This window comes from Oryx dammah, unplaced genomic scaffold (genome assembly GCF_014754425.2).
Source record: "Oryx dammah isolate SB20612 unplaced genomic scaffold, SCBI_Odam_1.1 HiC_scaffold_10, whole genome shotgun sequence".
In the NCBI taxonomy this organism is placed as follows: domain Eukaryota; kingdom Metazoa; phylum Chordata; class Mammalia; order Artiodactyla; family Bovidae; genus Oryx; species Oryx dammah.
In genome coordinates this window covers 80,280,774-80,293,013 of record NW_024070194.1, presented here as the reverse complement: position 1 = coordinate 80,293,013, position 12,240 = coordinate 80,280,774, and the positions used below count along the sequence as shown (strand labels likewise).

At 41.3% G+C, this 12,240-nt stretch overlaps 1 protein-coding gene across 7 annotated transcripts in view; it reads left to right on the top strand.

Moving 5' to 3' along the window:
• Positions 1-12,240, top strand: part of PLCB4 (phospholipase C beta 4) — a 478,191-nt gene that overhangs the window by 435,280 nt on the left and 30,671 nt on the right. For all 7 annotated transcript variants that reach the window (XM_040248315.1, XM_040248318.1, XM_040248317.1 and 4 more), the window contains 2 exons: positions 2,116-2,165; positions 2,303-2,368. In XM_040248315.1, the coding sequence (XP_040104249.1) occupies positions 2,116-2,165; positions 2,303-2,368 (116 nt within the window). The remainder of the gene's footprint in view (positions 1-2,115; positions 2,166-2,302; positions 2,369-12,240) is intronic.

Genomic DNA, 12,240 nt, shown 5'->3' with positions numbered 1-12,240 from the left:
AGTTTGAGAGAAGAGAAGTCATTTTTAATGAGCTGTGTTGATAAAAACAAAAACCATATGTACTGAAACTTCAACTATTCAAAATCTTTGGGGCCCAAACTTCCAATTTCACCCCTGCTTTCACACCAGGGAAACCTGGAGACCTACACAGTCCGATATAGAAGCCATGGGCCACATGCGGCTCTTTAGGCTTAAAACTAAAAATGTGAGTTTCTCAGGAGCCCTGGACAGTTCACAGATGGAACATATTCACTCTCACTGGAAGTCCCACTAGACAAGCTGCTCTGGGTATAAGATGGAGCCAGGCCTGTACCAGTTCCTGTTCTGTAGAGTGTGGTTTTTTCCCTAACTTCCTAAACCATTTGTAGAAACTAACATTTTTACAATGTATCTTTCTCTAAAATTAAAAAAAAAAAAAAAACAGGGTTGAGGGAGGTTTGTTTTCATGTTATTGTTGTTGTTTACTCACTAAGTCCTCTCCAACTCTTTTGCAACCCCATGGACTGTAGCCTGCCAGGCTCCTCTGTCCATGAGATTTTCCAGGCAAGAATACTGGAGTGGGTTGCCATTTCCCTCTCCAGGGCATCTTCCAAACCCAGGGATCAAACCCATGTCTCCTGCATTGGCAGGTGGATTCTTTACACTGAACCACCTGGGAAGCCCTTATGTTTCCATAGGGTCCTATTAGTCAAGATTTCTTTGAACCAAGACCAAAAAACAGTCTCACCGGACTAGATCAGACTCTTAGTATTTGTTATATCTCTAGAGCACCTTGCATGCCTCCCAAATCTGTGTATTCATGTTATAGAAGAAAGAAAAGAGACCCAAAGATCGGGAGCTCTTTGCAATGCCAGGATAGACCTCCCTGGCCTGCAGTAAAGCCAGGAATTAGCTTATGATGTCAGACCTCAGAGATCAGAGAATAGCCCCATGGTCCCTTGAAATCCCTATTACAAAGTGTTAGAGATCAGAAGACTGTTTTCTCTCTGCCCTGACTCCTTACTGTCCTTACCACCCTCACCCTGTATGTACAGCTCTTCTTAAAATGAGTGCAGCTGAAAAACAAGACCCTAGAATTTGATACCTATCTTTCTCAAGTATCTCATACTTAGCCTTGGGGATTCTAATGGAAATCTATAGAATGCACATTCATCTTGTTTACCTAAGGTGGAAATCTGCAGTCAAACAGAGTGTGTTTTGGGATTTGCCTACAACTGTGGTTGCCATGACAACATCTAGCTTAGCATCACTGCAACAACAGGATGACTTAGTGTATTACTCTAGGTGCTCATGACAGCATCCTGTTCTACAATGATCTGATTGCATTGTTTTCTATATGTTAAAGGCATTCCTGGGCTTAGTAGCATATCACTTAAATGCTAGCATTCAATTCAGTATTGGAAAGGGGCTGAAAAAAATGTTAAGCTGGCAATAGTGTTGGTAGTTCATGGACTGATAGGATGCATCTTCAAATGCAAAGGTAAAAGCGACTATAATAGATGCTGTTGTGTCTGGTCAGATCTCCTTTATGGGACTGGTGCCCATTCTGCAATGGTGAGGGACACTGTGACTGCCAGTCACAGCTGCACTTTTCTCCCTAGTGTTGCCCTCAAACCATGGGAGTTCTCTTGTCTGGAAATGCCTAGAAGGTTTGGTAAAACTTCTGACACCCTAACTGAGTGATCTGGGGTTACACAGGCCCTGTCTCCTTACCTCAAGGTAGAATAACACTGGAGGACCATTAATGCTAACAGCTTGCAGGATCAGACCAAGGCTGGATTTCAGCCACGAAGACCCCCAGGTTTCTTCCTCAACCCTATAGTGCTTCTCTCACCCCCTAGGGGTTTCTCCTGAGAGCCCTCCCGTGATAAATCGTATGCACATAAACCCTCTTCTCAGTCTCTGCTTGTAGGGGACCTGACCTAAGACCAGAAGGGTTTCAGGTTAGTGTCTAGTTAATTGTCCTGTAATAGGAAACCAAGATGTTTATAGCCAGAACATGTGTAAAGCTGCTTCAGTGTCTTTAGATGTGATTTCAAAACTGAATTTGATATGATCATTTATTCTAATTACACAGTAACTTTTTGTTTAATGTAAACAGTAACTTTGTTTCAGGTATTGAACTGATCCCTCAAGTGAGGATAGAAGATTTAAAGCAGATGAAGGTAAAATTGCTGGGTCATTTTGCCAGCACTCTTTTGTTCTGTTGGTGAAATGGATGTATGTTTGTTTTTCATTAGCTTTAATCATTGTGGTAGTACTACACAAAGCTTATTTGGGATCCCATTTGTTTTTTCCACAGGCTTACTTGAAGCATTTAAAGAAACAACAGAAAGAGCTCAATTCTTTAAAGAAGAAACATGCAAAGGTACAGTGTTTCATGTGTGCAGGCGGCATGTGTGTGCAGCTCTGTAGGCTGGTTTGTGTGTTTTCTCCTTTAAGCTCTCTGATGAAAACCTCTCAGCCAAAACCACTACTTGGAAACTGATTCCAGCCAACTGGGCAGCAGGACCTTCATTTTAATTGGTTAGAAATGAAATTTTTAAAGATACTCTATTTGGTATTGTTTGTCACTGATTTGTAATCTGCATTTCTAATGGTTATTTCAAAAGCATAACAAAGCTTCACCCTTTTCAAAATTGTTGAGTAATATGACAAAATCGTTGAGTAATATCTATCACCTGACTATTGAAAACCAACTCATAGTCTTAGCTTCTGGGTACAAAAATTCTTTGAGTCTCTAGCAAACAGTTTGCCACACATAGTGCATCAGGAGAGATGCTGGTCAGCTCCAAACTTCTCAGCCAGGGGACCTGGAGAGAGCTCCTCTCACTTTTCCCCATTATATAAACTCTGCTTGGTGGCCTACTTCTAAAATATTGTTGTTCCTACTTAGAGGAAGAGGTCTTTGGACAGTAATCATGATGCCATGCACTGCAGCACACCAGGCTTCCCTGTCCATCACCATCTCCCGGAGTTCACTCAAACTCGTGTCCATCGAGTCGGTGATGCCATCCAACCATCTCATTCTCTCGTCCCCTTCTCCTCCTGCCTTCAACCTTTCACAGCATCAGGGTCTTTTCTAATGAGTCAGCTCTTCACATCAGGTGGCCAAAGTTATTGGAGCTTCAGCTTCAGTATCAGTCCTTCCAATGAATATTCAGGACTGATTTCCTTTAGGATTGACTGGTTCGATCTCCTTACAGTCCAAGGGGCTCTCAAGAGTCTTCTCCAACACCACAGTTCAAAAGCATCAATTCTTCAGCACTCAGCCTTCTTTATGGTACAACTCTCATATCCATACATGACTACCAGCAAAACCATAGCTTTGACTATACAGACCTTTGTCAGCAGAGTAATGCTTTTTAATATGCTGTCTAGGTTTGTCATAGTTTTTCTTCCAAGGAGCAAGTGTCTTTCAATTTCATGGCTGCAGTCACCATCTGCAGTGATTTTGGAGTCCAACAAAATACTGTCAATGTTTCTATTGTTTTCCCATCTATTTGCCATGAAATGATGGAACCAGATGCCATGATCCTAGTTTTTTGAATGTTGAATTTTAAGTCAGTTTTTTCACTTCCCTCTCACTTTCATCAAGAGGCTCTTTAGTTCCTCTTCACTTTTTGCCATAAGGGTGGTATCATTTGCATATCTGAGATTATTGATATTTCTCCCTGTGATCATGATTCTAGCTTGTACTTCATTCACCCTGGCATTTCACATGATGTACTCTGCATAGAAGTTAAATAAGCAGGGTGACAATATACAGCCTTGACATACTCCTTTCCCAATTTGGAACCAGCCCGTTGTTACATGTCCAGTTCTAACTGTTGCTTCTTGACCTGCATATAGGTTTCTCAGGAGGCAGGTAAAGTGGTCTGGTATTCTCATCTCTTGAAGAATTTTCCACAGTTTGTTGTGATCCACATAGTCAAACGCTTTAGTGTAGTCAATGAAACAGAAGTAGATGTTTTTCTGGAATTCTCTTGCTTTCCCTATGATCCTATGGGAATTTGATCTCTGTTTCCTCTGCCTTTTCCAAATCCACCTTGAACATCTGGAAGTTCTCGGTTCACATACTGTTGAGGCCTAACTTGGAGAATTTTGGGTATTACTTTACTAGCATGTGAAGCGTGTGAGATGAGTGCAATTGTGCAGTAGTTTGAAGCGTTCTTTGGCATTGCCTTTCTTTGGGATCTGAATGAAAACTGAACTTTTCCAGTCCTGTGGCCACTGCTGAGTTTTCATATTTGCTGGCATATTGAGTGCAACACTTTCACAGCATCATCTTTTAGGATTTGAAATAGAAATCCAAGATTTGAAAGAATCCAGGTTACCTTCATTTGCAGAAACAACCTTGGAGTTTCTTGGAGCCCCACATTATAATAGAACCAAAACTTAAAAAGAGATTTTAAATCTCCCTAAATCCTACCATCTAAATCTGTGTGAACTTTCATAACAGCCTTAGTGTACATTTTTTGGAAGAAGCCTTCAAAATTCCTTAGGTCACAAAATAGAGCCATATTGCACAGTGCTTGCCTGTTACTTTTCAGAATGCTTTTTGGAAACATTCTCAGCAGGTAAATGCATTTCATGGCTTGTTTTCCATATCCTCATGTACTTCAGAAGTTTAAGTCACAAATGTATGATTATAAACATATGAATGAATTCCTTCTCCCACATTAAATACACAGGGGACCCTCTTTTCTATTCAGCCTGCTTTGCCAGTATAATTACCAAACTCAGAATTCTATAATCTTTCATATAAAACTACTATTACTAATAAGACTGACATTTATTTAATGCCACTTTTTTGTTACACATTTTATATACATTCTTAAATCCTCACCATGTCCCTGAAACCCGAATCATTCCATTCACATTTCAAGCATGAATAAAATGAAATCAGAGAAGTGAGTTCCTTGCCAAGAGCAATACAACTGGTTTATGCTAGTTATAACTAAAGTGCTTTTCATCTATTTTAATTCTCCCAAAGCCTTTGCAAATAATTATTTTCAAATAGTTAAACCTTCCTCTCTACAAACTTTCTGTAATTTTTGAGTCTACCCAGGTCAGTTCAGTTCAGTCGCTCAGTTGTGTCCGACTCTTTAAGACCCGATGAATCGCAGCATGTCAGGCCTCCCTGTCCATCACCATCTCCCAGAGTTCACTCAAACTCATGTCCATTGAGTCGGTGATGCCATCCAGCCATCTCAATCCTCTGTCATCCCCTTCTCCTCCTGCCCCCAATCCCTACCAGCATCAGAGTATTTTCCAATGAGTCAACTCTTTGCATGAGGTGGCCAAAGTACTGGAGTTTCAGCTTTAGCGTCATTCCTCCCAAAGAACACCCAGGGCTGATCTCCTTCAGAATGGACTGGTTGGATCTCCTTGCAGTCCAAGGGACTCTCAAGAGTCTTCTCCAACACCACAGTTCAAAAGCATCAATTCTTCGGTGCTCAGCTTTCTTCATAGTCCAGCTCTCACATCCATACATGACCACTGGAAAAACCATAGCCTTGACTAGATGGACCTTTGTTGGCAAAGTAATGTCTCTGCTTTTCAATATGCTATCTAGGTGGGCCATAACTTTCCTTCAAAGGAGAAAGCGTCTTTTAATTTCATGGCTGCAATCACCATCTGCAGTGATTTTGGAGCCCAAAAAGGTAAAGTCTGACACTGTTTCCACTGTTTCCCCATCTATTTCCCATAAAGTGATGGGACCAGATGCCATGATCTTTGTTTTCTGAATGTTGAGCTTTAAGCCCACTTTTTCACTCTCCTCTTTCACTTTCATCAAGAGGCTTTTTAGTTCCTCTTCACTTTCTGCCATAAGGGTGGTATCATCTGCATATCTGAGGTTATCGATATTTCTCCCGGCAATCTTGATTCCAGCTTGTGCTTCTTCCAGCCCAGCGTTTCTCATGATGTACTCTGCATAGAAGTTAAATAAGCAGGGTGACAATATACAGCCTTGACGTACTCCTTTTCCTATTTGGAACCAGTCTTTTGTTCATGTCCAGTTCTAACTGTTGCTTCCTGACCTGCATACAGATTTCTCAAGAGGCAGGTCAGGTGGTCTGGTATTCCCATCTCTTTCAGAATTTTCCAGTTTGTTGTGATCCACACAGTCAAAGGCTTTGGCACAGTCAATAAAGCAGAAGTAGATAGTAGTTCCTTAATACTTCCCACTATCTCATCTGAGCCAACTTTTAAGATTAAGGCTATATAGGAATATTTACTTGCCTAATATGTACTGAGGTCTACTCAGCTAACACATTTGTCTTTAAAAGTGAAGAAGGAAAAACTGGTGAAGGAGGTGGGTGGATGAGGTTGAATCTGTTACCACAGGACACACTTAGTGTTTGATATCCATTTGATCCTAACACTAATTTTTCTTTCTGTCAGTACTTATCAAATGGTAAAACTAGCTAATATATATCGAGGTTTATTTAAGCATTTTTTCTTAGGTATTTTATAGCAATTATGTAAAAGAGTACTTTAATTATATTAATATATTACCTTATATCAGTTAGCCTTTGCTGGGTAACAAAGTGTCCCCAAATGTAGTGAATTTGAAAGCAACCATTTATTTGGCTCATAATTTTGTGGATCAGCAGTTTGGGCTGGGTTCAGCGGGGTCATTCTTCAGGTCTCATCTAAATTCACTTCTGTCTGCTGTCACTGGGCAGATGTGGGGAGCTGGCTGATTTAGCAAGACCTCTGCTGAGGCCTTTCCTCTCTGCTCTGTGGTCGCTCATCTTCAGAGTGGTCCAGACTTGTTCATATGGCAGGAACCCCAAGATCCCAGCCTCAGCTCAGAACTGCACAGCATCACTCCTACCTCCTTCTCTTGGCTACAGTGGGTCCCGAGGTTGGACCAGGTTCAAGCAATGAGGACTCTACTTGGCAGGAGGAACCACAAAGTCAGATTGCAGAGGGGATTGGATACAGAGAGGGAGACCATTGTGACCTTTTTTGCAACAGTCTACCAGCCATTTGCCAGATGAGATAATTTAGTTTAACAGAAACACAGCTTGACTAAATCACCTAGCCTTTAGATGAGGGAGCCAGGATTTGGATCAAAATTCTCAGACCCCAGAGCTCAAGCTCTTCATCACTATATTGAGTTGCCTCTGAGTTTTCCAGCATCAGTCTTTATATCCACACATCTTCTTTATGGTCCTAGTAAAAGGGTTTTGTTTACTTGTTGAAGTACAGTTGATTTTCAATGCTATGTTAATTACTGCTATACAGCAAAGTGATTTTGATGTGTGTGTGTGTATTCTTTTTAAAAAAATTTCTTTTCCATTATGGTTTGTCATAAGATACTAAGAATACTCCTCTGTGTTATACAGTAATACCTTGTTTGTAAAAGGTTTCTAAGAGCAATCATAAGTCCCCAGGGCACAAATATCTTGGAATCTTTTGGACTACTTTTTCCACAAATGATCCTTGGACCAAACCTGGAAGCTTCGTAAAAAATGCATATTCTTGTGCCCCCTAGAGACTTTGTTATCATCTCCATGGAGAAGTCTAGGAAATACATTTTTAATAAACCCTTCTCCTGCTGCTGCTAAGTTGCTTCAGCTGTGTCCGACTCTGCAACCATACGGACCATAGTCCACCAGGCTCCTCTGTCCTTCGGATTCTCTTTCAAGAATATTGGAGTGAATTGCGTGCCTTCCTCCAGGGGTCTTCCTGACCCGGGGACCTGCATTCCTTCTGTCTCCTGCGCTGACAGGCAGGTTCTTCACCACTAGTGCCGGAAGCTCCTCTCTTATGCACACTAATTTTTAAAACTGTTTCTTTAGGAGTATTATTTAACACTTTTTACTGTCCTTCAGTGGAAACCCCAGTAATGGCCTGCAAGGTACAGAGCTGGCCTCCATGAAAACTGGATTTTGCTCTGTTGTCAAGCAATAGTAGAATTAACTCACCCAGCCTTTCTATGAAACAATATTTATATAACCCTTTCTAATAGTTGTGATGCTATCTAAGATGGAATAAAGTTTGCCACCACACAGGCTTGGCTTATAAAGTGCCCTACTGAGGAGGGAAGGTGGCCTGGGCTGCACCTTCCACCCCAGCACCGGCCACCGTGTACACGGCCGCCAGGAGCAGAGAGCAACGCTGGGTGCAGGTACATGCAGGGCGTGCTCAGCCTTTACATATCAGCCTCAGGAGATCGTTTCTCTTCTCATAAAGGGAAGCAGAGAATGTGGTTACTTAACCAAGTCATTTAAGAGAGCCTATTTCCAAACTTGAAGGTTAGCTGCAGGATGCAGAAGAAATAGTGATATGTCAAGGAGGATCTGCCATTTCTAAAAGAAAGCCAAAGAAATAAGTGTGAATCCCAGTCTATACACTATTGATCAGTTCAGTCAGTTCAGTTCAGTTGTTCAGTCATGTCTGACTCTTTGCGACCCCATGGACTGCAGAACACCAGGCTTCCCTATCCATCACCAACTCCCAGAGCTTACTCAAACTCATGTCCATCGAGTCGGTGATGCCATCCAACCATCTCATCCTCTTTCGTCCCCTTCTCCTCCTCCTTTCAATCTTTCCCAGCATCAGAGTCAGTTCTTTGCATCAGGTGGCCAAAGTATTGGAGTTTCAACTTCAGTATCAGTCCTTCCAGTGAATATTCAGGACTGATTTCCTTTAGGATGGACTGGTTGGATCTCCTTGCAGTCCAAAGGACTCTCAAGAGTTTTGTCCAACACCACATTTCAAAAGCATCAATTCTTTGGCACTCAGCTTTCTTCACAGTCCAACTCTCACATCCATACATGACTATTGGAAAAACCATAGCCTTGACTAGCTGGACCTTTGTTGGTAAAGTAATGTCTCTGCTTTTTAATATACTGTCTAGGTTGGTCATAGCTTTTCTTCCAAGGAGCAAGTGTCTTTTGATTTCATGGCTGCAGTCACCATCTGCAGTGATTTTGGAGCCCCAGTAAAGGCTCTGTAGTTCTTGATACACTCTTGATACTAAGTATAAAACAGATAGCTAATGAGAACCTGCTGTGTGGCTCAGGGAACTCTGCTCAGTGCTCTGTGATGAAGGAGACCCACAATGGAGGGATGTATATAAATATGTGGCTAAGTCACTCTGCTGTACAGCAGAGAGTACACAGCGTTGTAAAGCAGCTATATTCCAGTTTAAAAAAAAGGAGAGACGATATCTGCTATTAGGATTGTGGGACGAGAAGACAGGAGTAATGCCCATTCTAGCCCTGAATGGAGTGGAGATGCCAGCAGGCCCAGTTTGGGGGAAATGGCAGTGGCCGATTGTTTTGACCCTCTCAACGCAGTTGGCAGTGAACCTGCTACTTGTCTCTCACTTTCTGTAACAACCCCTCCAATTTGAAATGGAAACTAAGGAAATGGTGTTTTAAGTGTCCACTAGGTGAGATACAGAAAGAGCAGAACGAAGGAGCCGTGATCCCACACAAACCCAGGGCTCATCTGGGCCCAGAGCTAGAGTTGCTTTTGCAACTCTAGACACAGGGATGATTTTCACTTGTCACATGTGGTCCAGCCCTGAGAGCAAAACATTTAAACCCAAAGTTAAATAAATATTCCCAATAATACATTGGAAGAGGAATTCTAAATCAATGGAAGTAAAAGAAGTAAATGAAGGAAGTTGGTCCCAAATGGAAAACAGGGAGCCCTCATTCCTGTCCAGAGGGCAAGTCAGAACCTCTGGTGCCTTGAGAGCCTGTAAGCCACCTTCATTCTCTAAAGGAGAATCGTAGAATCAGGTCATATGTGAACCTCCTCTTCTTTAAATATTGACAATAAGACAGACTGTTTCTGAAATACCATGTAAACTGAAAAATAAAATGGGATGCATCTCCTGGACCATCAGTTTCCAATATCACCACAAATGAGTCAAATAAAATGCCTGAGAAACCAACTAAAATTTGACATTTCAAGAAAGCTGCTAATGGAAAATATAGTCTGTGTTAGGCAAGCAGTTTTTCTGGTAACAAACACCAAGGCTGCTGTTAAACTTATCACAGGTAATTCATGATAAGAAGTCAGTAACAGACCTACAGCTCTGTCATGAAGTAGAAATGAGCAGAAACACAGCAACCACCCGCAGAGACAGCCTGCTGGTCATCTCAGAGGTGTGTGCTGAGCAAACATAGTTTACTCAGATGCCTTAGCATCTTTTGTGGGGTGAGAATTTAAGTCTAGAGTCACAGCAGGCAAAAGAATGAATTGCAGCAGATGTTTTTCACAAAAGAAGCTGAATTTAACCTAGATGTCCATCGGCCAATGAATGGATAAGGAAGTTGTGGTACATATACACAGGGGAATATTACTCAGCTATAAAAAAAATGATGCATTTGAGTCAGTTATAATGAGGTAGATGAAACTGGAGCCTATTTACAGAATTGTAAAGTAAAATAAAAAATAAATAAGTTAATTTAAAGAAAAAAAAGAAACTGGAGCCTATTATACAAAGTGAAGTAAGCCAGAAAGAGAAACACCAATATAGTGTATTAATGCAGTTATGTATATGTATGGAATTTAGGAAGACAGTAATGATGACTCTATACGCAAGATGGCAAAAGAGACACAGATGTAATGAACAAGCTTTTGGACTCTGTGGGAGAAGGCGAAGGTGGGATGATTTGAGAGAATAGCATTGAAACATGTACATTACCATATGTGAAATAGATCACCAGTGTAAGTTCGATGTATGAAGCAGAGCACTCAAAGCCGGTACAGTGGGACCACCCAGAGGGATGGGGGGAGGGGGAAGGGGGGTTCACAATGGGGGGATGCATGTACACCCATGGCTGATTCATGTCAATGTATGGCAAAAACCACTACAATATTGTAAAGTAATTAGCTTCCAATTAAAATAAGTAAATTAACTTAAAAAAAGAGAAGCTGAAACTACTCTTAACTTTGATAGAAACATATACAAATTCTACTAAAAAGCTGCACATTTATTTTCCCAAAATGTCCTGATTAAGACTGACATTTAAGTCAGCGTATTTTAATTTTGGTACTCTTGACCTGAATGAATGAAAAACTCTCTCTTCCCTAGAGTCTTATAACTTAGTTAGGGACCAAAAACATAAAATCTATGATAGTTGGTGTTTATTGTTACTGTTGTTTGTTGTTTTTAGCTAAATAAGCCTAGAAATAATTTCCTGGCTCCTCTATTTTGTACAACAGGAAGCTGAGGCTTGCCGCCCCATCCTTTGGTGATCAGTAATTAGGACCTTGTTCCTTTGTGAAAGGAGAAGTGAAGTCTGGGAACCAGATTATCCCAAAACTTCAATCTTTGCTGGCTACTACACAGGGATAGTTTTGAGCACAGAGAGATAACTTTTCAAGGCCAGTTTTTTGTCGTGTAGTCATTGTAATCATTTTAATTCAATATGCTTCTAATTTTTTAAATTATTTCTATAAACATTAGGTAACTTGCAGCTCATAACCCTGAATTACGTTGGGCAAACAGATATTGTTCAGTTTTCTAATAAAGAAATTGAGACCTGGAAACACTTATATATGTTGTCCAAGGCCTCTGGGGTAATTATGGACTGAAATCCAAGTCCTCTTGCTGCTCTCCCGTGCTATTAATTTTTTTATTCATGCAGCTTTATTGTATCTACTTTGTGCCTGGCATCGGGCTCTGTGCTGGCAAGAAAAGGAGACTTGTAGAGTATGTCTTATATCTGTGAATCCATCATGAATGCCCTTATTTGCACACACCCTCGTTCCTGTATCTAATGGGGTTAATTAGGGCTCACCATACTACTTCCTTAAGCAGTGGTCTCTGCCAGCTAATTTCCAACCCTCAAAGCCTCTTTTTTTTTCTTGTGCTACACTAAGACATATAAAGAAGCAATCTTTTCCACCTGCCTTTCAGTGATATTTGCAAGAGACACAGGAATGTAGCACTTCTCAGTTCAGTTCAGTCGCTGAGTCGTGTCCGACTCTTTGCAACCCCGTGGACTGCAACACGCCAGGCCTCCCTGTCCATTACCAGCTCTTGGAGCCTATTCAAACTCTTGTCCATCAAGTTGGTGATGTCATCCCCTTCTTCTCCTGCCTTCAATCTTTCCCAGCATCAGGGTCCTTTCCAGTGAGTCAGCTCTTTGCATCAGGTGGCCAGAGTATTGGAGTTTCAGCTGCAGCATCAGTCCTTCCAATGAATATTCAGGACTGATTTCCTTTAGGATTGACTGGTTGGATCTTGGATCTCCTTGCAGT